General features: G+C 47.7%; 1 protein-coding gene across 2 annotated transcripts in view; it reads left to right on the forward strand.

Annotated features, from left to right (window-relative positions):
* The window catches only part of ETS1 (ETS proto-oncogene 1, transcription factor), a 128,002-nt gene extending 111,881 nt beyond the window's left edge, over positions 1-16,121 (forward strand). For both annotated transcript variants that reach the window (XM_046016110.1, XM_046016111.1), the window contains 2 exons: positions 11,250-11,368; positions 12,241-16,121. In XM_046016110.1, coding sequence (XP_045872066.1) covers positions 11,250-11,368; positions 12,241-12,456 — 335 coding nt within the window. In that variant the 3' untranslated portion in view covers positions 12,457-16,121. The remainder of the gene's footprint in view (positions 1-11,249; positions 11,369-12,240) is intronic.
* The last annotated feature ends 7,434 nt before the right edge of the window (positions 16,122-23,555 follow it).

Genomic DNA, 23,555 nt, shown 5'->3' on the forward strand with positions numbered 1-23,555 from the left:
TGCCAGAGGTCCCGGATCGTCCTGCGGGTGCCCCTTGGCATCTTTGTCTTTCCCCTGATGGCCTTCGCTGCTCCAGGGAATGAGGGGCACATTCACTGGTCCCTCCACCTAGGGACTCCGTTCAAGGGAAGCTGTTCTCTCCTCCCGTCCTGTCGACGGCAGCTTTCCTGTGCAGCCCCCCGGTTGGACAGCCTGTCCCCTGGAACTGCCTTCTCTTCTCAGTCCTGGTAAAGCATCCGAGAGGGAGGCCTTGCCAGGCTCTGTGAGCCCTGGTATGCTTCCCGTAGGCGTGAAGAGCCAGAGTCGGGAGCCAGGCAGCCTGAGTGTGGTCCGGCTCTGCCTTGGACTACGTGTGACCTCAGGCAGGCTCACCTTCCTGTGTCTTGGGATTCCCACTGGCAAGATGCTGATAATAATAGTTACTAACTCAGGGGGTTGTTGGGAGCACTGAAGGCAGAGTTTGTGGAAAGCACCCAGAACCCTTGCTAGGCACATAGCGAGTACCGCTGTTCCGTATTAGTCCTCAACCTCCACCTTTCCCATATAATTCTTTTTTTAAAAGATTTTGTTTAGTATTTATTTGAGAGAGAAAGAGCGTGCACAAGATGGGGGAAAGGGCAGAGGCAGAGAGACAAACAGGCTCCCCGCTGAGCAGGGAGGGCGACGTGGGACTCAATCCCAGGACCCAGGATCGTGACCTGAGCCCAAGGCATGTGTTTAATTGACTGGGCCACCCAGGCACCCCTATGCTATGATTCTATATTTATATTCCTCGAGGTCAGGGGACAGTGTATTTTATTTAGTAAATGCCAGTAATTGGTAGCAGTGACTTAGGGCACAGAAGATTCTTAATATCCGATCAGGTCGTTTCAGCTCTTCAGCTCAGCCCACGGGTGCATTAAGCTCCCCCTGTGTCCTAGTCTCTTTCATGTACGTTATCCTTTTTTTTTTTTTTTTTTTTTAAACTGTCACCAACAACCACACAAGGTAGCTTCAGTCATTCTTACTGTACCAATGAGGGAATCAAAGTTCAGACAGGGAGAGAGGTCTAGCCTGAAGTCACACAGAAAACCACAAGGAAGATGCCTTTTGAAGTTTTTCATGTTGTCAGACAATTAGTTGGGAAACAGTCACTCTCAGTGGACATGTTCCTGTGTTGTTTGGGGTCTGCTAAGGTGCAGGTGGCAAGATGCGGTTAGACTCACAAGACATGTGTTGGCGTGTGAGGGGGATCTTGAGGGACAAAGTAGGGGCTGGCCAGGGAGGGCGGGGAAGGCTTTCGATCATGCTGCAGGTCTGCCCCCTGGAAAAGGAGAGAGGGAAGGAGGATCTGGATAGAGAAGAGCCTCCCTCTGTAGCTCGGGTCCAAGAAAGGTTTGGCCAGGCTCCCGGGGAACCCTCAGGTCAAAGCTGCCCAGTGGAGAAGCCCGCATTCCCTCCTCCTGCAGCGGGAGGTCTCAGTCGCCTCTTATCGTGGCTGCCACCGCTCTGGTGACTACCACATCACGCCTAACTGATGCCTGCGTGTTGTCGGATAGGCTGGCATGGTTTTTCTGTCTGGCTGGTGGTACAGCGGGGCTCCAGACCCTGGTCCCGATGCTCTCGGTGGCCTGAGATAGGCTTCAGAGCTCCATGCGTTTACACTGTTGACTCTAACAAAGCAAATGGCATTGTCTTCTGTGTGACTCACCTCTCCCTGAGAATCACAAGAGTGAAAGTTCTCCTAAGGTGAGTGAATATGAAAGTTTGAACTTTGGCGGGAGGCCGGAAGGCTCTTTGCTGGAGCGGTGCCCACGGGGCACAGCCCCATGGAGGGGACTGACATTCAGAGCTGAGGCGGGTGCAGTTTCTTGTGCAAGTCCCCAAGGCTACATTCTCGGTCCTTTCTTCTTTAAAAGCAAGGCGTAGGTAGGACGTTCTCAGCTCTTCACACGACAGTGGAACAAAACATGTTTCTTCTGATGCCCCTTGCTGTCATTCATGTTCTCTTTGTCGTCCAGCCCAATCTGGCGACCATGCCTTACATTGGGGGGTGCGTGGAAATTCTTTTCTGGATTAAAGTTTGAAAACTTCGGTGCCCCAATGACCACTTGGGTTGTATGTCATCTCCCCAAAATTTCTAGCAGACTTTGCTCGTCATTCCTCTCACCCTTGATATGCAGGTGCAAATATATGGAGAGGATAAAATAAATCCCAGAGGTTCCACTCAGGTCACAAACTATGGCTTCAGACTCCTCAAGTTCATCTTTCTAATCCTAATCAACGAACACATCTCTCTTTCTTCCTGTTACCTTGATACATCATAGGGAGGCATTTGTTTTTAGACATTTGCATTGGTTCGAAAAAGCATTTCTTGGGTTTCGAACAAAATTCTCACCCCGTACCTTCAAATCCAAACGTAACCCATTTCTGGTGACTTCTGAAAACAGTCAGTTACCTAGAAGACATCAGAAGGAAAAGCTCTGAAGAACCCACTTCCTGACTTGAGCTTCCCCAGCTCTCGGTCCAAGTCTGTGTCTCAGTGGTAGGTTGAGTATGGTTAGATAGAGCCCTTGGGTTTGGAGGGAGGGGGCGCTGCACTTGAATATAGGCTGCCCCTTTAAGAGAAGACCAGTCTCCTTTCTCCTTCCACCCCCACACAGGTGTACTTGAAACGTGCAGGTGCGAGGAGCCCAAGCAAAAACAAGGGTCTTTCCTCCACACGCTAAAGCGTGGAGCGATCTTGTTCTCAGGACCAAGACAGACGGGCTGGGGAGCCTTGCTTATGTCTGTTCCAGGTGGGGCAGCCTGGCCGACCTGTGGCCCGCCACCTGGGCTTGTGGCCTGGTCTGTCTTGGACATTGATTAGCTGGACAGGACTTAGGGCTTTACCTTCCGTTCACGGCATGGGATCTGTCTCTAGGCCCGACGTTGGCGGGCAATGCTGTTGCATTCCTTGGTCAGCCCTACATAATAATGAGAGAGAGTGTATTTTGTGAGGAGCATAAATGATTAGGGAGAAAAGCACACTGGGGGAAAAGAGGATCTAAGTCTGTCTGTGGCCAAGATTTCCCCAAACCGTAAGTGTCTGTCATACTTTCACTTGCAAAACAGTTTGCATGTGTTCTTTTTGTGCTCACCTACTTTGAATCAGGGCCGGCACTTCACAGAGTTATCCCGAACTTGAACAGATCCACACTGCTCGTTCTCGTGTACAGGATTTTTTAAAAAGGTCACATATATATACTTTGACCTTTCTCGTAGCCTGCAACGTTATCCTTTCCCAAAGTTGCCATGAGAAAGGCCAATTTAATTCTTGGAAGAATAATTGAATTTTATCTTGTGCTTTTGCTGTGTTTATTTTTTTTTTAAATTTCATCCTTTTTGCTTGTCTTTCTTTGAAAAGTGTGCTTTTAAAAATACATTTTCTGTTGATTCATTCTTCTAGTCGATCCCACTGTCGTATTTTATATTGTTCCCAAAATGTTCAGCACTGTGACAGCCTCTGCATATGTGTGTGTGTGTGTGTGTGTGTTTAAATTTATATTTACATGTTTTTTAATAACAGGGACTCAATGGACATCTCTATAAAGTAGGGAGGACAGGGATAACTATTTCCATTTTAGGGATGGGAAAACTAGAGCACAGAGAGGTTAAATTAATTGTGTAAGTTCGTGGAGTGAATCAGGGAGGAAGTGGGAGCAAAGTGCTGGAGGCTTGACCTCCCCACTTAGCGCATTCCTTGGGCATATTTTTTTTTTTTTAATTTCTGAGGGTACTGTCTGCTCTCCTCTTCCAGTTTTCCACTGCCTGATAAGTTTGTTTGTTTTTGATTTTTTTTGAAATTCTCTCTCTTTTGGTCTAACGTGCCAGGGACACAGACTTGACATCAAAGGCGCGTTTTACCTGATTTGAGAGCTGTTTTCTGACTGGCTTCCATTCTCAGCTGCTGGCTCTTTTGGCAGTAAATCCATGCATGTTCGTGAAGTTATCATCCGTTATGTTCATGGAGCGTGTTTTTCAAGCCCACGTCAGATAATATTCTTTGTGGTTGTGTGCTGAATTACTAGAACCTGTATGCCCCGCTGCTACCCTTGAGTTATTAGCCACTGATACAGGAACTTAGTGACGGAACATGTGACTCATTGGACCAAAGGCACTGTTGGCTGGTTATGCAATGTACCATAGTTAGATCGTGCTGGAGTTGAGAAGAGATCAGGTTGGGGTGGACGCAGGAGATGGGCATCGCTCCGAAGAAGTGGGAAAAAGGTACTTACAGACATATCCCCATGCCAAAATATCAAGCAGTCTCTGCCCTTCCTTTCCTTTTAACGATCTTCCCAGTGCTTCCGTGGCCAAACCATCCAGCAGTCGTTTATCCCCAGGCAGAAGATGTCGGCAGCTTCATGCTGAGTTGGGTCCAGAGGGCAAGAAACTGTCAGGAGCAGGAGGGCAAGCCGTTGTCAGGAGGTTTCCCGTTTGTCATTCAGCTTCACTTCATAAGGACTCAGTGGACATGGATTTGGGCATCTTCCGTGAATGATCATTTAGAAGAGGGTTGACAGGAAGGGCGTGGTGCTTATGAGGCTCTGGGGTCCCCCCCCCATATCAGCCACGGTGGGCACCTTCACGGTGGCAGCAGAGGAAGATAGATTGGTGAGCAGATGGGTCATTTCTGGATTCGCGTGTGCTGTTTTTGCCATCTTCGTTTGGCTGTGGGTAGAGACACCTGGGTGGAAGGGAGGGGCAGTCAAGGCCCGTTCCTCTGCTTTAAGACCACCTGCCAGATGTGTACTCTGAGGGCAGAGTCTTCCCTGTTGCAAGGGTGACCAACCATGCGAGTTTCATAGGTTAAAATAAATGTGGTGTCTTGCTTGCCCTGAGGTGTTTGATTTGACTTTTAGAGTCAAGCTGAAGAGATTAACTTCTCAAAGTAGCAAATGAATCCCCAAAGGACAGGCCGTGTGGGTGTGTTTTTATTTGGGGGAACGTGTTGCTCCTACAGCCTGGGAGTCACTCACGTTGATTAGTCCCGGATAGGGTTTAATAGAGAGAGAGGCAGCTGGGGTAGACACCTTTCTGAAGAGGGAGGATGAGTGTCTCAGCAGCATGAACCAGTAAGTATCTGTTGACCACTTGTCCGAAACCCCATACCTGCCACCAAGAAAAGATGGCTCTCGAAGATTGAGTCTGGGCGCACAGGGGGCCAACGGCAGGTGTCATTCAACAGCAAGTCGCTTTCGGACTGTTGGTATTTGGGGGTGAGGCATCGTCTACGCTTTGCCTTGCGCCAGTGAGAAAACACCATCTCTGCCATGAGAACGTGCATCCCGGTGATGAGAGAGACAGGCACAGAGGACACAGACCATCAGGCTTGGCCTCTGTAGAAGCAAACCCATAAAAGAAGCTACCAGAGAGCGCGACTGCCCCATGCTGACCTCCGTCTGCACGGAAAGCAGCTCTCATAGGTTAGCCACACGCTGGGGCACAGACGAGGGGGTGAGGACTTGCAGGTGAAAGGAAAAGGAAGCACGGCCGTCCAGCCCCGGTCGCCATTCACCAGCAGTGAGTCTGTGACCGTGGACCTGAAAATGAGAAGACACTGACAGGTGGCCAAGTGGAAAGGATGATTCCCAAGAGGGTCTTAGTAAGATCTTGTCCTCGCCCATTGCTGTGTATTGAACTCGTTCACTTAGAGTCGGAGTTGGGGAACATTCAACCATAGCAGCAAAACAATAGGGGATTTTTTATAACTAGCCCTCATCAAGGTAGATGGTGGGCCTTCCAGTTCCTAGACAAGGAGGAGGGACTTAAGACATCACCCCGAGGGCGCCTGGGTGGCTCAGTGGGTTAAGCCGCTGCCTTCAGCTCAGGTCGTGATCTCAGAATCCTGGGATCGAGTCCCACATCGGGCTCTCTGCTCAGCGGAGAGCCTGCTTCCCTTCCTCTCTCTCTGCCTGCCTCTCTTGTGATTTCTCTCTATCAAATAAATGAATAAAATCTTAAAAAAAAAAAAAAAAAGAAATCACCCCGATGAGAAGGAATTTACCTGAAGCTTTGTCTTTAAAAAAAAAAAAGAGAGAGAGAGAGACTAACAACTTGGATCTCAAGTGCCTTGAGGGTCCCCACCTGACACTTCTGCTTCTGAGGTTCGGTCACGTTCTTCAGATCAGGATTGTCACTGTTGTACTCAGAACTCTCCTCTTACCCAGAAGCTTAGAAGAACAAAGCCGGCAGAGGAAATCCCCCAGCTGCAGCCGGTGAGGGGGCTGGAGGGAGCAATCGGCAGGGCATGCGGGGCCCAGCCAGAGTGCGTGCATGTGTGTGTGTGTGTGTGTGTGTGTGCGTGTGTGTGTAGCCCTCCCTCCTTCACTTCTTCGGAGAGAGACTTCCTTCTAACAGGGACCCCTCTGTTGTTGTGGCTGAGAGTTTCTACTTGAGAAGCATAGTTTCCCAGTGATGCCACCGGATTCCTGATGTGTGACACCCCGGGGCAGCATGGTGAAGGACGCCGTTGACTGCCTTGGGGCCCCCAGACAGGGACACCATTGTGAGTCACATTGAGTGTGTGAACTCCCCCTTCCCATGACTGGCACTATTCTTAGTACCATTCTCTGCTCCCTGGGACAAAGGTCACTGGGAGCACCGTCCAGTTGGGTGGGTGGATGGGGCTGGGCCCGGGTGAGAGGAGGCACAGGGAGAATGAGGAAGAGGCTTTACAGTTTGAGGATATGTTGGAGCAAGGGCGAAGGATGGAGGAGCCCTGCAGCCCCGGGGATTTGGACTGAGCTACACTAAAGAATCTAGAAACATCCTCTGGGAGAGTCTGTAACCGGCACTGCTAGTCTCATTTCCGGGTTTCAACAAGTCTGGAGCCTAGGAAGTTCCCCAGGGCCTAGACATGGATGGGACAGGCAGGGTCACCCAGTGTGCATTGCCATCCTGGAGCTACCTGCCAGCTGTGTGCTTCCCTCCGGGGATCCTGATATCCCTTCCCAAGACCTGCAATGAACGTGACCAGGCTCCCGTGCAGGACTGTCCACGAGTCCAGCTGGGGAATGGACTTACCCTGGACCCAGAGCTCTTACCCAGACCTGGCATTTCGGGCTGGGAGAACAATTCCATGTCTTTCCTATTTACGGCTCCCCACCACCAAAAGGGCCCTTTAGGAGTTAGCCAAAGGGAGGAATCTTTGCGAGGGGTAGGGTGGAGAATCTCATGGATTCCTTTCATTTGGTACCACATCCCGTGCTTTCTGAAGGGCGAGCAGCCACTTTAGGAATCCCACGGCAGGAGCCCTGCGTGTGCCTGTCAGCCCTGGCTGGGCTTCCGGGATCTTCCTTGCAGAGTCAGGGGACAGAGACTCGAGCTGACATCACCGTATTTTGACTTTCTTGTTGTGAAGCTTTCAAGAGACATTCCTCCCTGTTCAAGTTCCTGCGCTTTGGTTAGGCATCTGGTTTTCCTATTTATGCTCCCTCTTGCCTTTGTTGTAAATAGTAAAAAGAACTTTGATAGTATCTCACCCACGACCTGGGCTCCTAGTTCCCAGATTTCACAGTTTTATGTTCCTTATGAGCAGAGGAAAATTCACAATGAGACCAAAAAAACAAAAAACAAACAAACAAAAAACACACACAAAACCCACCAAACCCACAGACAAGGGTTTACCCTACCCCCCTCCCACCCCTGGCCGCCCAGACAGGCAGGGTTGGCACAGGTAGATAGAACTTGTCCCTCTGACATTTCAGTTTGGGAAATGGCACTGGGCAGGAGAAAGAGCAGGAATAATTCTGTCTGACATCCGTGCGTCTGTGAGCTGGTTCCGGTGACAGGACTTACACACCCCCTTTGCACTTTCTGGCTGCCCCAGGGATCCCAAGGGTGAGGAACTGGGATGTGTTCCTGAGCCTCTCTCTTTGGGACTGTCACGTGCTTGCTGCTCCCTGCTAGGGACTAGGCCTTGCCTGGGTAGAAGGATCCCAAAATGTCCTTCCTTCCCCTTCGCTGAGCCCTCCACTCCCCAAAGGAATGTGAAGATAATGGGAAAGAGGTTTGCAGGTAAATAGGGGGAGGGAGAAACAGTGAAGTAACATTAGCCTCACAGCTACCAGGAGGGGAGGACTCATGGGGCTGGACATGTCACCTGTAGAGGTGAACACCAAGGTCCCCAGTAGCTGGATGGTCAATCAGGAGAACCACCAGCCAGCCCAGTGTCCCGTATCTGCTGTGAGCGGTGAGGAAGAGATTGTTTGTTTGTTTGTTTGTTTGTTTGTTTTTTAAAGCTTGGTCCTTTTATACCATGGCTCACCTCAACCAGGCAGCCCGTTCAGATTTCTGCCTCTGGGTGGGTCTTATTTAAGGACAAAGAGGGATTTGGGGCTCCGACTGCCTGGGTTCCATTCATGGCCATTTTACTTCTGAATGGCCTTGGACGAGGCCAGGGGACAAGTGACCCAGGAACTCAGTGTCCTCTGTTGTAAAAATAGTAAAAACAAATTTGCGAGTCCCAGTACCTACTCCCTGGTTACTATGAGGAATAAATGAGATGAACATAAAACATTACGCACAGTATCCAGTGCACGTGAGCGTGCGACACGCCCAAGCTCTCGTTTGCACTTTTCCTCATCCGGGGGTCTTTTTTTTTTAATTTAATTTTATTTTATTTGTCAGAGAGAAGGAGAGAGAGAGAAAGCACACAGGCAGGCAGAGAGGCAGGCAGAGGTGGAGAGAGAAGCAGGCTCCCTGCCGAGCAAGGAGGTCATGCGGGACTCGATCCCAGGACCCTGGGATCATGACCCGAGCTGAAGGCAGCGCCTTAACCCACTGAGCCACCCAGGCGTCCCCATCCGGGGGTCTTATAGTGTCCCCTCTCTCTCCGTGTTCTGTCGTTTGTCTGTGGGCGTGGCCGGGGAGACGACTGACTGCAGACTCCAGGTCTCGTTCACGCGGTTTCCGAGTAGCTGACTTTTCCTGGTTAAGTCTGTCTCCCAAAGAGTAGGAAGACAGTGCTGTCCTGTTGGGTGTAGGATCCTCTTTCCGCCTCTTCCGGAAGCCTGCTCTTTTGCCAGGTTGTTTCAGTGGCTATTTGTGAATTTCTTGGCTAGCAGAGATTCCACAGCCTTTCTTAATAGAGATGCGTGGACTGATGCCTCCTGTCCAGAATGGCTTCTCCACCAATTCCTCCCATAATGTCCTGTTTCGTCCCGTGAGCCCAGGCAGGCAGTAGTGGCGGGTAGCTTGAACTCAAGGCCCACGAAACCTGCCAATACACCTGAGTTGTAGGTGAAACCGCGTTTTAACAGGCTGAAAACAGAAGAAAGTAAAGTTTTCCTGGGGTCACCTTCTGGGCTGTTTCTCTGAATGCTCAGTTATTTTGTAGGTCCATGGGATCATCTCATTCTAGAATATGCATAAGGTATTTCTTACCGGATGGTTTTCAAGAGTCTTAGAAGGATGAAGTGAAACTATTTCATCTTCCAGTTTTAGCTTGGCCTATGCTGGAGAGCACGCTGGGGTTCACCCCCAGCAGGTAACCGCTGGCATTGGCGGGGGGCGGGAGGATGCTTCCTTTGTCTGTCCAGTGAATGTCCATGTCAGCTACTGTTGCCCTGCTGCTTGGAGTCTGGAGGCCTGGGCACCGGACCCAGAGCCATCACGTTCACACCGTGCCCCAGAGCAAAGTCACCTTGCTTTTCTGAACATTTTTCTTTTTGTTTCTTAGGACGGAAACACTAAGACTCGTTGTGCCTTGCCTATAGAGAGGGCTGAGGAGTGGATTTTAGGAGTTAGCAAAATGATGCATGGGAACATGTCTTGTAGAAGTATAAGAGTTGACCCCTCCAGATCATAAGAACATTTCTCTTTCTAGATGAAAAAAGTTTGTTTCCTATTGAATCTCACTTTCCTTTGGATCAGACTGATCTGAGCTCAGGTTAAGGATTAGAAAGTCAAGGATTAGAAAGTCAAGTGTCCCTGTATGAGCTGCAGCACTCCTGGCTTCCTTTGTCTTTCCTCCTCTGCCCAGATGGCTTCTAAGATGGTGCTGTAAGTGTAGACCTATAGCAAGCACCATGCACTTGAACCGTGTTGTTGAACCAGGTTGTTTCTCCCTCCAGCCACGCCCATGAACGCGATTGGAACCACTGGCAGCACTGTCATTTCTGAATAGACAGTTCTCTTACGAGGAAATCTATGAGCATAAATCCTTGAGCGTGAGATAAGTGGACTATCAGAGTGTCTGGCTTTCCAGAACTAAGATCTTGGCAGTGTTGATGGCTAAGACAGGAGGATTGTGTGTGTGTGTGTGTGTGTGTGTGTGTGTGTGTGTGTGTTAAGTTAGAATATACTGACCCAGGAAGAATTTCTGAGACCGTCCTCACCTGACCTCTGAAGATTTCATGGCTGGCAGGTTAATCCCGTATACAGTGCTGATACTCTCATTTCTTACTTTGCGAGGCTGCCTGTAAGTGGCCTGGGGGAACAGGATGGTGGTGGAGAGTATTATGACCTTATGACCAAAAGAATGTCTAACTTCTGTGTCCTTGTTAGGTGACCTTAGGATAGCAACCCTTGTCACTGAAAAATCAGGGACTGGAGGCTCTCTAATACAGAGAAGCACTTAAGAGCTTTGACTTAAGATGGGAAGTGGCAAGATATTCCTTAGTTAATGACTGTATTACTAATCAAAGCAAACATGACTTAGTTCTTGAAGGCACAAAGGATTATGCTACCCTAGAATGTCTCAGAGGATAGATCCAGTAATTTTCTTTCTAGAATTTTTATTGCAGTAAAAATGGACTGACCGTTAAGTCAATCAAAATAATATTGATAAGACGGGCGCCTGGGTGGCTCAGTGGGTTAAGCCACTGCCTTCGGCTCAGGTCATGATCTCAGGGTCCTGGGATCGAGTCCCGCATCGGGTTCTCTGCTCAACAGGGAGCCTGCTTCCCTCTCTCTCTCTCTGCCTGCCTCTCTATCTACTTGTGATCTCTGTCTGTCGAATAAATAAATAAAATCTTTAAAAAATAATAATATTGATAAGACAATGGTATATTGTAAGTGCTTTTGGGGGGGCAGGTAGAAAGTTTGTCACCTTTCAGTCCTTGTGAACTCACAGTACCTCCTCCAACTTTTGTGCTGCATGCTGCCTTCATCCTCCCGGGGCTGCACGGACTGGAGAGGAGGCAGGAGGGGCGCTGTGTGATGGGATTCATTGCTGGTACTGCCGAGCGTCTGGTGTAATGATTCACAATGGCTTGTGTTTTCAGGCAGTGGACCAATCCAGCTGTGGCAGTTTCTTCTGGAATTACTCACTGATAAATCCTGTCAGTCTTTTATCAGCTGGACAGGAGATGGCTGGGAGTTCAAGCTTTCTGACCCAGATGAGGTAAGAAGGGAGTGACGAGCGAGCGCCGTGTGGAAGGGGGATAAGAGTGAACTCTGGAAAGTGGTTACGTGGGCCGGGATGACATTTCCTAGGATTCCAGCCCCACCTCTGCCCCTCGGTGCTTGTATGATCTCGAGCCAGCTACGTAGCCTGTCTGAGACTGAGTTGAATCCTTCAGACAGCAGAGGACATAGCTACACTGCCCATTTGTGTTCCAGGATTCACATTGTGGGCCCTTCATACATACATACATATGGGTTGCCTTTTCTGGAATGGGTTGGACAGTTCAAGAGGTCTTAGAAGATCAGTACAATCTGTTCGTTAAATATATCGTTTTCAACAAATGCATATCTGTGCCAGGCCCTAGTCTGAGCATGACAGAACCGAAAACACTGAACAAGAGAGACAACATCTCTGGTCTGGCAGACAAGAGAAGATAGCACGCCCAGTACAGAAAAAATGCTGCCCTTTGATGAAACGCAGGCATGATCGGCTCCACTCCCTCACACTAAATTTCACGCTTGCAAAGTGAGCATAGCCTACCAGCAACATAAGGAAAGAGGAGAGTCAGTAGTGTTGTCTTTTTTTTCCCCCCAATACCTTTAATACTTTCCAGCACTTCATTACATAGAAACACAGGATCAATGTATTTTCATTAATTTAAAGAATCTTGCCCATCTCTTAAAAATGGGAATTCAGAATAGGTGGGTGAGAAAAAGATCTCCCGTGCACGTGAATCCCCACCCATCTTCCTTGGACATCATGGGTCACCATGAATCGATGGATACACGGGCATATCAGGGTGTCTACTTGGGTTATCCTCTAGGTTTTTACCCCGTCTTTTTTTCACTTTTTTATTCGTTTAATTTCAGGTGGCCAGGAGATGGGGAAAAAGGAAAAACAAGCCCAAGATGAATTATGAGAAACTGAGCCGTGGCCTACGCTACTATTATGACAAAAACATCATCCACAAGACAGCGGGTAAACGCTACGTGTACCGCTTTGTGTGCGACCTACAAAGCCTTCTGGGATACACGCCCGAGGAGCTCCACGCCATGCTGGATGTCAAACCCGATGCCGATGAGTGACGGACACCCAAGGGGTCGGGGAAAACTCTGCTGAGACATTTCGAAGAACAACCATGTTGGTCGGACTCTTAATTTTTAATCGTTATTCTATTTTTAATTTTCCAGAACTCATTTTTTACATTCAGGGGTGGGAGCTAAGTGAGCTACAGCTTAATCAATTGTGAGCAGTTGGAAAAAGAGAGCCAGGACTTGTGGGGTGGGTGGGACGAGAAATTCTTGAGCAAATTTTCAGGAGAGGGAGAGAGAGAGAGAGAGAGAAGGGTCTTCTTAGAAGCTTGAGGAATCTGGCTTAAGGGAGGAGGAGACTAACATGTCCCATTATTTTTAAAAAATCGTCCATGAAAAATAAAAAAAGGCATGTCTTGAGTTATGGACCTATTAGCAAAAGAAATGGACACATCAGGTGTTATGAGACCCATGAAAAGGCAGTTAATTTGCTTTTGGTTTTAGGTCTGGGAGGGCAAAAAAGAGGGAGGTGGGATGAAACATTTGTTTGGGGGATGCACTAAAAACCAAGGACTATTTACTTTTTACTCAACTTTCGAAACAAAGATGGACTTCAGTGGGGAGGGACCCAAACTGTTTTTGTGTTAAAATTTATTTTATTAAATTTTGTGCCAGTATTTTTTTTTTTTCTTAAAAATCGTCTTAAGCTCTAAGGTGGTCTCAGTATTGCGGTGTCACGCAAGTTTGTTTTTTATTTGCCGGCTGAGGATTCTGTCACAGTGCAAGGAAACTGTTTATATAGACCCCACTGGAAATGCAAAGTGCTGTCACTGAGATCGGGGATCCCAAATTCATGTGACTTCTATATGAAGGAAAAAAATCATGCTGATTTGGGTACAAGAGACCTGTGCATGTGAATTTCATCTGTGTTTTAAGAAATGATCACGCCCCTCTACTTACTTATTATTAGTGGATTCTCGGGGTTTGGACTTAACGTTGAACTAAGAAGCATTAAGTCTTTGAACTGAATGTATTTTGCAGCCCTGGTTTTGGACCACAGTCAATGTAGGAGCACTGTTGAGGTCATAGAAAGGAGATCGAAGGAGGAAGACTGACTTGGTTCTTTATCTGTTCAATACCTGTAACATATACGACTTGGAATAAAAGCTGTGTGCATGGGCATTACCCCTCAGGTCTTAGGAAGTAAGTCCTGAATGCTTGTCATTCCACACCAACACTCTACACCTTCTCCTTTATGTCTCATTATCCCGGCATCCCACGTTTATTGCTTCCCCCACCCTGTTACCTAGTGGAGAGAAATGTCCGACTTTCTGATTGGTGAGAGAAAGAGCAATGCAGTCATGCCATGAGATGGAGAGTGGCTGGCAAAGCCATTTAGATGTCCTGGGTTTTAGGAACAATGGAAATTAAGGTTGCGTGGAAGTAACATGTGGCTTGGCTGTCTTTGGGAGGAGAAATGCATGGCTTTCCTTTGAGGAGTTTCAGCCGGTGGAGTCAGGTGTCAGGTAGGCCGTGCATGCAGCGTGAAGAGTGCAGAACCTATCTGGGCCCGTGCTTGGATCTGTTCTCTTGGCACAGGGTAAGTGAAGGTTAATAATTGCAGAAGAGACAAATGACTTGAAGGCAAAAGAAACATAAGAAAAGGCGCTTGAGTGAAGAAAATGAGGTGGTCTGTGAGATTAGAGTAGATTTCTGATTCCTCCAAAGCTCAACGACAAACTCCATTGACTCGGGCAGTGCTGAAGGGTGGTCTGCAAAGGTTCGGGTCTTTTTCCAGGGCGGGGAGGGTGGGAACCAACATCTAACCAGTGAAGAAAAGTGCCTAAAACACTTGAACCCCGCCCCCCCCCCCCATAGATGCCTGATTAAAAAGGATGACGACCGAGGGACAGCTCTCGCAGACTTCAGTGGGAGAGGCGAAGAGATATTTCAGGTGGGCTTCTCAGGGTGAGCCCTTCTTGGGCTCCAAGGGAGAGACCGGAAGTACTAACTATCTGCTAACATAGCTTCCAGAAAGTGGGTTGTTTACTCCCAGGTCCCCTTGCAGACCCTGAATTATCAGGAAACCAGCTCTGTGATTCATGAGTCTCCTCACACTGTTAAATCGGAGGGTCTCCTTGGAAAGCAAAGGCAGAGTTGACCCAGCTGTGTCTTCGCATCTTCTTCCGGGTGCAGGTGCCTTAATGAAGCTCTCGAATATTTTAGGAGCTGCTCAGGGAGTGTTAGGCGGAACTGTTGGATTACGTTGTTTTCTCTTAGATTATGGGATCTTTGTTGGGCATTGTCAAAGGTGTGTGTGTGTGTGTGTGTGTACCTGCGCGCGTGTTGCGTGTGCACGTGTGCGTGTGTGCGTGTGTGCATGCTTGCAGACATGTAGAACTGCCGCTACAATAATACCTGGGTTTTTCAGTTAAGTCTTTCCACATTTCAGCAACAGGCAAGAGTAGAACCAAGGCAGGGCATCGGTCTCGCTTGCTGTTCGCAACCAGGCAGAACATGACTTTCTCAGTGCACCCACCTTTCCTCTTGCGTTTCTGCTGGAAACTCCCCTTGTGTGAGCATGTCTAAGTCCTGCAAGAACTCCATAGCAGATAAGAGACAAGAAAGTGCATCCTCCTGCTCCTCAGCCCGCTTGTTTGCTAAGATGCCTCTCTCTCTAGGTCCACCATTTTCAGTATTTGTAGATAGTGCGCTAGTTAGGGAAGACAGCTTTGTCCATCTGGCCAGATGCTTTTTCTCCTTCTGTCCAGGGGCCAGAGACCATCCCAGGAAGAGTGGTGGGTGGTTTATACACTGGAAATGTAGCAGAATTGTTGCATTTATGCTTTTTAAAAACACATGTTAACTTCAGAGGAAGGATGGGCAAATCTGGTTGAGCTGATGAAACCCTTATTTTCCGGGAGATGCCTTAACCCGTGTTGGTTTTGGCTGTCGGGTTCAGGGTCACTTTTGTTTCCTTCTCCAAGCAGGGGAGGGACTTCCCTACACAGAGCCCTGGTTTTGTGGCTTTGGGGATTGGAGGTAGCATTCAAAGATCAGATGTGCTTTTCCTCACTTTGGAGACAAACACTCCGGGTTTTAGAGCATTAACCTGCCTAATCTTCATGGTGAAAAATCACACCTTCTCTGTTCTAGTCATGCTGTGCGTGCTGCTTTCTGTTGGGGTCTATATAAATGTGTTGAACTCATATCTACATTCCAAAGACGTTTCAAGGAACCATAAATATATGTATACATATACATATATAAAGTATATATATTAAAATGAAATTATCTCTATCAGGAATACTGCCTCAGTTACTGAACTTTTTTTAAGAATACTTTTTTTTTTAAGCTGAGAAGTATAGGGGTGAAAAAGATGTTATATTGTGTTTGACTATTTTCCAACTTGTATTTTCATATAATTTATATTTTTTAAAAAGCTGAAAATTTAAAAGCAAGATGAAAAAAGGAAAAGCAGGTGCTTTTTAAAAATCAGAACTGAGGTAGCTTAGAGATGTAGCGATGTAAGTGTCTATGTGTTTTTTTTTTAAATGCAAAAAAAAATTTCTTATGGGGGAGTTTTTTTGTTTGTTTATTTTAGTAGCTGATGCTGGCACATCATTTTGCTGGAGAGTTTTTTATATACTGTAGCCTGATTTCATATTGTATTTTAAACTGTGTGAGATTAAAAACAAAGAAATTCATTCATAACAACGTGGGTTTGGCTCGATTCTTTCCTGTCTGGTGCGTGTGTGAAAAAGCAGGACAGACTCACCAACCAGAGACAAGCTGAGGAAGAAAGGCAGTTCAGTCTTGCTGATCTCATGATCTCAAGACCAGCTCAGATAAAGATTTCCTAATAAACTTGTAATGAGAATACAGGGAAGTATAGAGCAATACCCCAATTATTGAATATACGGGGGTCATCCTTGGTGGAATGTGCCTGGCCTCGTCACACCGCATTTTGTTCATGTCTGAAGGACCGAAGAGCCACGTGAAACAAGTTTTTTAATGACTCAACAGAATAACATCTGATTTCAAGGGAATAAAGTTCCTGATAGGAGCACGGAAAGTTGAACAGCTTAGCTCATGCTCTGGACATGAACAGTATTCTGGTTTCTTCTTCTGATGCTAATTTTGGTCTGTGCAATTTGGGACCCATTGCATTTGTCTCCTTTGGCCCAACTCTTCCACTGGGGGTTGAAAATGGGGAATGATAATATCTGTCCGAACCCCAGCAGCCCATGTGATAAATAAAAATCATATTTGTGAGTGCTTCGGGGAGGAGTGCTTGGGAACACATCCTACGTGGTACTTTTCTCTTGTTGTTGAAACTGTAGAAGGTGGATGTTTTTAATTAACACCAGCATTTGCAACATGAGTCCTCTACTCACAGCTGGAAAGAGAACTTTTGCTGAATTGTTCACAAAGAGAGCTCTGTTTTTGGAAAATCTGTTTCTCCCAGCCTGGAGCTTGAGGTTTGCTGAGTGCACTGACTGTGTGGTCTAGTGGTTATAGAGCTGGACCGGCCGTGAGGGGGTTTGGTGTCCTACACCTCAGTCAAGCTGCCACCACTCACTGGGAGACTTTGGGAAGTTGACTTGAGGTCCTTATATTTTTTAGACTTCAGCTGCAAACCCAAGCAAAGCCACAACTCCTGAGCCAACCTGAGGCCACATCTGAGCTCTCTCCCTTTGAACAAACAGTGCACAGAGAATAGGTTTCTGCCTCCATCAGGAATTTGGTCGGAGAGCTTACCTTTGGTGCCAAGTGGCTGTTCTCTCCCAAAGTATCTGATTTAATGCTGACCAGGTTAAAAGATACAGGATATCCTTGAATGAAATAAGCTTAGGCCTCTGTTTCTCCAACTAGGAGCTAGAGTTGAGAGGGAAAGTCTCAGGCAGCGGCGCTTTGGTGATTTCCCTTAATGATGCTGCCGAGGCCACCATATTGTTTCTGGGCCAGAGACCGTATCTTCTAAAACAACTGCAGGATTTGGGGGTGTAGGGTAGGGTGAGGATAAAAAAAGATGCAAGGAAAAGGAGGAGTCATTCAGAAGAAGTGGGTCATCAAAAATCTAGATTTGACAGGCTTTCAGGGAGTTATGGGATAAAGTAATTGCCCAAGGCTAATCTGGCTCACAACAGGTATGGCTTTAGAGCGAGGTAGGACATTCACGCCACATAGACAAATTAGCAAGCAAACAAACAAAAAACAGCAACAGAGCTTCCTGTGTAATGAGGTGTAACTGTTTTAACCTGAAAAGGAAGAGGATTGTAATTTGTGTTTTAGGTAAAATGAGGCAGGCAATGTAGGTGAGAAGTTACATGTGGACAGACTGTGGGCTGATGGTGCACCGTAAAGATGTTCAGTTCGGCATTCACGGCGTTGGGACCCATGTATCCAATAGGGTCATGGGAGGTCTTTGAATAACTGGCATTCCTCAGAGCAAGCCCTATGGTCGACACTGAGTGTGAGATGCCCTCAAAGTGAACGTGGGTCTCCTGTCTCCAGGAGGTCAGCCCCAAACATTTACACTCCTGCCTGGTCCCTGCAGAACTTGACTTTGTGACCCTTATGAAGATATCTATCTATTCACGTTCCATGTTTACTTGGCAGAAAACTTGTTTTATTCTAGAACCTACCGTGGAAGGGAGTACAAAAGGTCATCATGTTCATCAGCACCACCTGACTTCTGAGCCCTTGTTCTTTCCATTAGGCCTCGTTACCACCCAACAGCTCCAGAAGGTCTCCTTTGATGATGTTGGCTAATGGGCCCCCATCCACGGGAGCCACAGCCCCAGTTACCAGGAGGTACACTTTCTACATCAAACACAGGACAAGGACAGTCTTCTCCCTAGAAGGAAGCTTTTCCACTTCCACAACATTTCCTCCGCCTGTCCCCAGGGGTGACTCTGGGAAGGCGATTTGTAATGCAAGTTCATTTGTACAGAGGCCTTTCTCTGGCTCAGATGCAGGGACACTTGACCCGGGCAGGTGGCCCTTGCCCTTCAGTGGGGAGAGAGACTCAGCGTGCTGCTGGTCATTCGCTGCTCTTGGGGCTCCCTCCATGCGATGAGGATCCTCACCTAAGAACAGCGAAGGACAGAAGAGAAAAGCACTTGCCTGGCACCTCCTACAAGGAGACAGAGATTTAAGGAAGTTGATAAAAGCAGGAGTTGGCCAGTTGATGAAAATTAGAAAAGGCTTGAAATTGAGGTAAGAAGCCCTTACTGAGAATTTCCAGCTGCACATCAGGGACTCGGGTGGCTCTGCCTCTGCCCCTTGACCACTGCCATTTCCTGTTTTACTCAGTGTTCCGATCCATTTTCCCTTTTCCATTTTCCTGGAAAATATTTCTATCCTGAGAAAGCCAGGTTCATTTAATTGCCTGGTCTATCTCAGTGTTGCTGACGTCCAGAGTTATGACAGTGACGCTTATCTGTCCATGGCAACGCGGGACAATCAACAGTGACCAGGTCTCATGACGTACTGTGTGAGTCCCAAAGCCCTCATGAGTTCACAGCCCTGTCCTTAATCTCTCCTCCTGCCACTCAGGCTCCCCTGCTCTCTCAGCCACCGTATTTTCACAGAGCTTTGATGCTGGGTCAGCTCTGCTCACTCCACGGGGTACCATGGGGAGGGGCAAGGAAGTTTCTGGCAGCCACCTGTGGGAATTATAAGGGGTCAAGAGATAGCCACTACCTTCTTCTCCCTGCCCATTCCACACTGACCCTGGGCAGTAGCAGGCCGTTTTTCTTTTTTTTTTACAGACAAATCTTGAAATTTCAGCTGTGACGCTTCTTCTTCCCTTTTGAGGGCTGTCCCCCAGATGTGCTGGAAATAGTGACTCGAAGAGGTGGCCCCAGTCTTCACAAGGCTGGAAAGTTTGACGAGGACTCTGAGCCTTGATCTGGGACTGCCTTTTTGAGGCAAGAATATTCCAAATGTGAGAAGGAGACATGGGATTGGGAACTTTGAAAGGGCTTTGAGAATGGTGTAGTGTTCATATGAACTGGACCCTGCTTATATAGATCTCAGGGAAACACAAGTTCAGAACCTTGAGAGTGATTGAACTGGGGAATCTTCTCTCCTAATCTACTTCTTGGGCAGACCGATTTTGTCCCATTTGTTCTGGTTCCCACGGGAATAAGAAAGTTTACTATCATAGTGCAGCCAAGGCACCTTTTGTCTGAGATGTTTATACATATAAGGGGAAGGGTAAGTGATGGTGAAGACAATGACCAGTGTTTGGAGGGTACATAGACAGGGTCTTCAGGGTATCTGTTTTCTCTATGGTCAAGATTTCATGAGCATAGCACAGAGCTGTGTACTTGAACCCAAGGGGATTTTAAGTATTTTCTGCACTGACCGACTTCAGACCACTGGGGTAGGGAATGGACTCATCTGGGCTCAGGCTTCTGACTCGGGAGCAGGTAGGGGAACTGGCTGGGCCTCCTGCATGATGGTGAAGCATGTAAGCTATTCTGGGTACCCGTGTGTGCAATCTGCTTAAAATCCCAATACAGAAATCCCACAAATTCCAAATCGTCTTCTCGGCCACCACAAGTAACAACCACAAACCTGAAACCCTGCCAACAGAGGCTGAATTAAAACAAGGGTGACCACAAAGACTGGTGTACCTGGGACAGTCGCAGGGTCAACCCATTGTCCTGGAATAATTATTCACAGCAGTTCCTTCCACTTCCATAATACTTTACACAGTCTCCCTATAAAACCCATGGTTGGCTTAGCCGCTGGTGAGTGGAAGAGCAAACACCAGAATTTGAAATTCTGCATTTTTGAGTTAAAGGGGACCTAAAAGATTTCCTAGTCCAGCCTCTTCAATGAGGCATGCATGAACTCAAAAGTCCAGAAAGGCCAAAAGACTTGCTCAGAGTTACCTGATGAGTGACAGAAATAGACTTTCTACTAGAACAGGAGATCCATCTAAGATCTCCTATTCTAGTATGTCTAGAACTAGCCAGACTTTCTACTAGAAAGTAGCTTTAATTGTCTCCAAGTCCTCCCAGCCCTCTCTTTCTTCCTCTACTGTGTTGGATCTCATCCAGTTGCCAGACAACACGTCCTAGTTTAAAGTTGATTCATAATTGATCATGGCAATTCTTTCTATTAGTTCTGATAGAGTCCAGCCATCTGCTAAGTGTTCATGTTCAGGCTGGGATCAGGAGATCCTGGGATGGTGGAAGGTCTAACACCTAGTTTGCAGAAACTGAACATGCAGGAGGTATGGGATTGCTGTCTGTGAGACTATAGCATGTCCTAGCTGGGAGGTGCCCTATGTGAGGATACCACTCAACAAATCATTCAGGTAGTGAACATTCATCGAACACGGGCTCTGTGGTTAACACTGGACTCAGTATTATGGAGCTGTAAGGAAAAGATAGACACAACTTTTACCTTGACTCTGCTTTTAGTAGATGAAGACTATTGGCAGGTAAAGGGTGAATGACTATCCAGGGCAAGTACAGTATGGTTTAACATCTAGGAGGAGCACCCAGCTGGAAGAATTTATGCCCTAAGGATGAGTAGCAGTGTGAGCCATCAGAAAGGGAAGGAGGTTCCAGGTTGAGGCCTAGAGGTGAGAAAGTTCATGGGCTGCTAGAGAAGCTGGAAGTCCTTTGGAGGTACCAGAGCCCAGGGTGAAATGGAGTAGGGAGGGGGAGGGAGAGAAGGAGAGATGATGCCGAGCCTCATGTCCCATGTGAAGGGCAGGGCACAGGCCTGAGGACCTTCCTGCAGGCCAAGTCACACTATTTGATCTGTACTTAGAAAAATCATTCCATCTGTAAAGCAGAGAAAGCATTAGAGGGCCCAAGGATGGAGGCGGGCAGACCATTTGGAAAATGGCTTCATTTGTCTCCAAGAGAAACAGCAATAAGCAAATCAGAGAGGTATTCGGGAGATAGAATGGCTAGGACTTGGTGATTGGTTGGTGTGGATGGGCAGTGGACTACTGTGCTAGGACCAGAACGTGGGGAGTGGGGAAAGATGACTTGTCCTTGGTCCCAAGATCACCATTCTGTGGAGTTCAGATCTGGAAAGAACCATAGAGGTAAGGGTTTAAGGTTAGAGGGTTTAGGTGACTGATCTGAGATCACCTTGCTAACTAGTGACAGAGGCAAAATTAGATCTTAGGACTTTTGACTCCAAGGCCAATCCTATGTGTCTGATGAAGGTCAAGGGCTCTTCCCTACAAATAACCTATCTCTCCCTTTCCTCCCTTTTTCCTCCACCCCTTCACTCTTTCCTTCCCTTCCTTCCTCCAGGGACAGGAACTATTCAGCCTAGAAATGGATGTGACAGGCCTCCCTGGGTGACTGATATAAGCTGTCTCTTCTCATCAGGGGGCTAATCTCTCTCTTGAGCCATGGACACCTGCCTCCACCCCAGGCTGTAATTGGAAGAGAGGGAAGGTGCTCGTTTCTCTGCTCCAGCTGCCTGCTCTCCAGCCTCTCTGAGAGCTGTCTGAGCCCCATTTGCTGAGTGATCTCCGCGTATTATTTCCAGAGTCCTCTTTGGGGCATACAAAAGAACAGGTGTCTGTTTGGCTTGTGGTGCATGGCTTCCATTCCCTATCCGGCATTTCCTGCCATCTCTTTACCTTGGTTTCACACGACTTCTCCTGGACTGAGAGCCTCCTGCCTTTTTTTTTTTTTTTTTTTTTATTCCCGTCCTTGGTGATCATGCCTCACTCTCTCCTCATCCATTCCTTTTACTCTTCATCTGAGTTCCCTCACTGTGTCCTTCAGATTGTCTATTCCTAGAGAGGAAATATACGTGACAGGCTAAAGAGAAGGTCTGTAACTTTGAACAACACAGGCTCTGAGGCAAAACTGCACGGTGATAATTCCTAGTCCTGTTGCTTTTTAGCTGTGTGGCTTGGGCAAATTATTTAACCTCTCTGTCCCTCAATTTCTTCATCCATAAAACAGAAACCATAGTACTGACCCCACCGATATGGCGATTGCTGATTAATCTACTTTGGTGTTTGACACATAGTGTCATGAAAGTGGGAGTTATTAGTAAATCTGAAACCACAGCTCAAGAAAGTCTTTCTCTCCTTTCTTTGGAAATATTTTCCCACTCCATCCCACCCCCAGAGTCCCTGGACAAGGAGAAGACTTCAGCATTAGGGCACAGCACGGGCTCTAGCTCTGGAGGGCCTATCTGATGAGATGGGAGCATCTGTTCCCTCCCCTCCCGGCCCTTGGCTGGGGACGCTGGGTGCCCAGGCCTTCCTGTTCTCTGTGACAGCTGTGGGTGTCACAGAACGCCTGGTTCCAAGCATGGAAAGGCGAATGCTGTTCTGGCCAGCTCTAGGACTCAGCATTTTCCACTACTCCTTGCTCTGTTTGCTTTCCTCTTTGGACTCCCCCACGGAGTGGGGACTTCTGAATGACGTCCAACAGCAACGTCGGGCCTGCCCAAAGTCCTCTCCCACCGCCGGGCTTGGAGCCCACCTCTCGTCTCCTCCCGTTGGCAGGCAGAAGGAAGCAGGGCCTGGCTGGCCCATGCCGAAAGTTCTCACACAAAGTGCCATTGTATGGGGCTGGTCTATGGGAGACAAATGAAAGGGATTTCAAAATCGACAGCAAGTTATTTTTATCCATGGAAGGGCTAAAGTGCCTTTATTTTCCATCTTGGAACTCAAACCTTAAGGGGTCATTGTGCTGCGGAGTGTTTTCAGTTACTCTGGTATTCATGCAGTTAGGAGGGAGGCCTCTCAAAGACCTGGATTCAGAAAGGACAAAATCCAGAAAACCAGGCTGTTGGACTGACCCTTCTTGGGTGGGGATCTGACGGATGGCCCTGGAGGCTTTTTCTTGCCTGCGCTCTGAGCACACGTACTGTGGACCTCCAAGCTGGGCATCTTCTCATCCCAGCCCCACGTGCTGACTCCGCAGTTCCTGACAGGCTGCTTTTCTCCTCCAAAACCTCAGCCTTCTGTATCTGCGTGGGAATACAGCGTCTGCTTCCTCTGGGGCAGGGGTCTCCCAGGGAAGTCGTGCATGCTCCAGGAATTGCAGAGGAAGACATGGGGTGTGGAAGAAATCATTTAGAACTGCTAGTCATATCTGTTGTTGGCTAAAACTAGGAAATGCATTTTTATTTACTAATATCCAATA

Source organism: Meles meles, chromosome 8, assembly GCF_922984935.1.
Source record: "Meles meles chromosome 8, mMelMel3.1 paternal haplotype, whole genome shotgun sequence".
Classification (NCBI taxonomy): Eukaryota; Metazoa; Chordata; class Mammalia; order Carnivora; family Mustelidae; genus Meles; species Meles meles.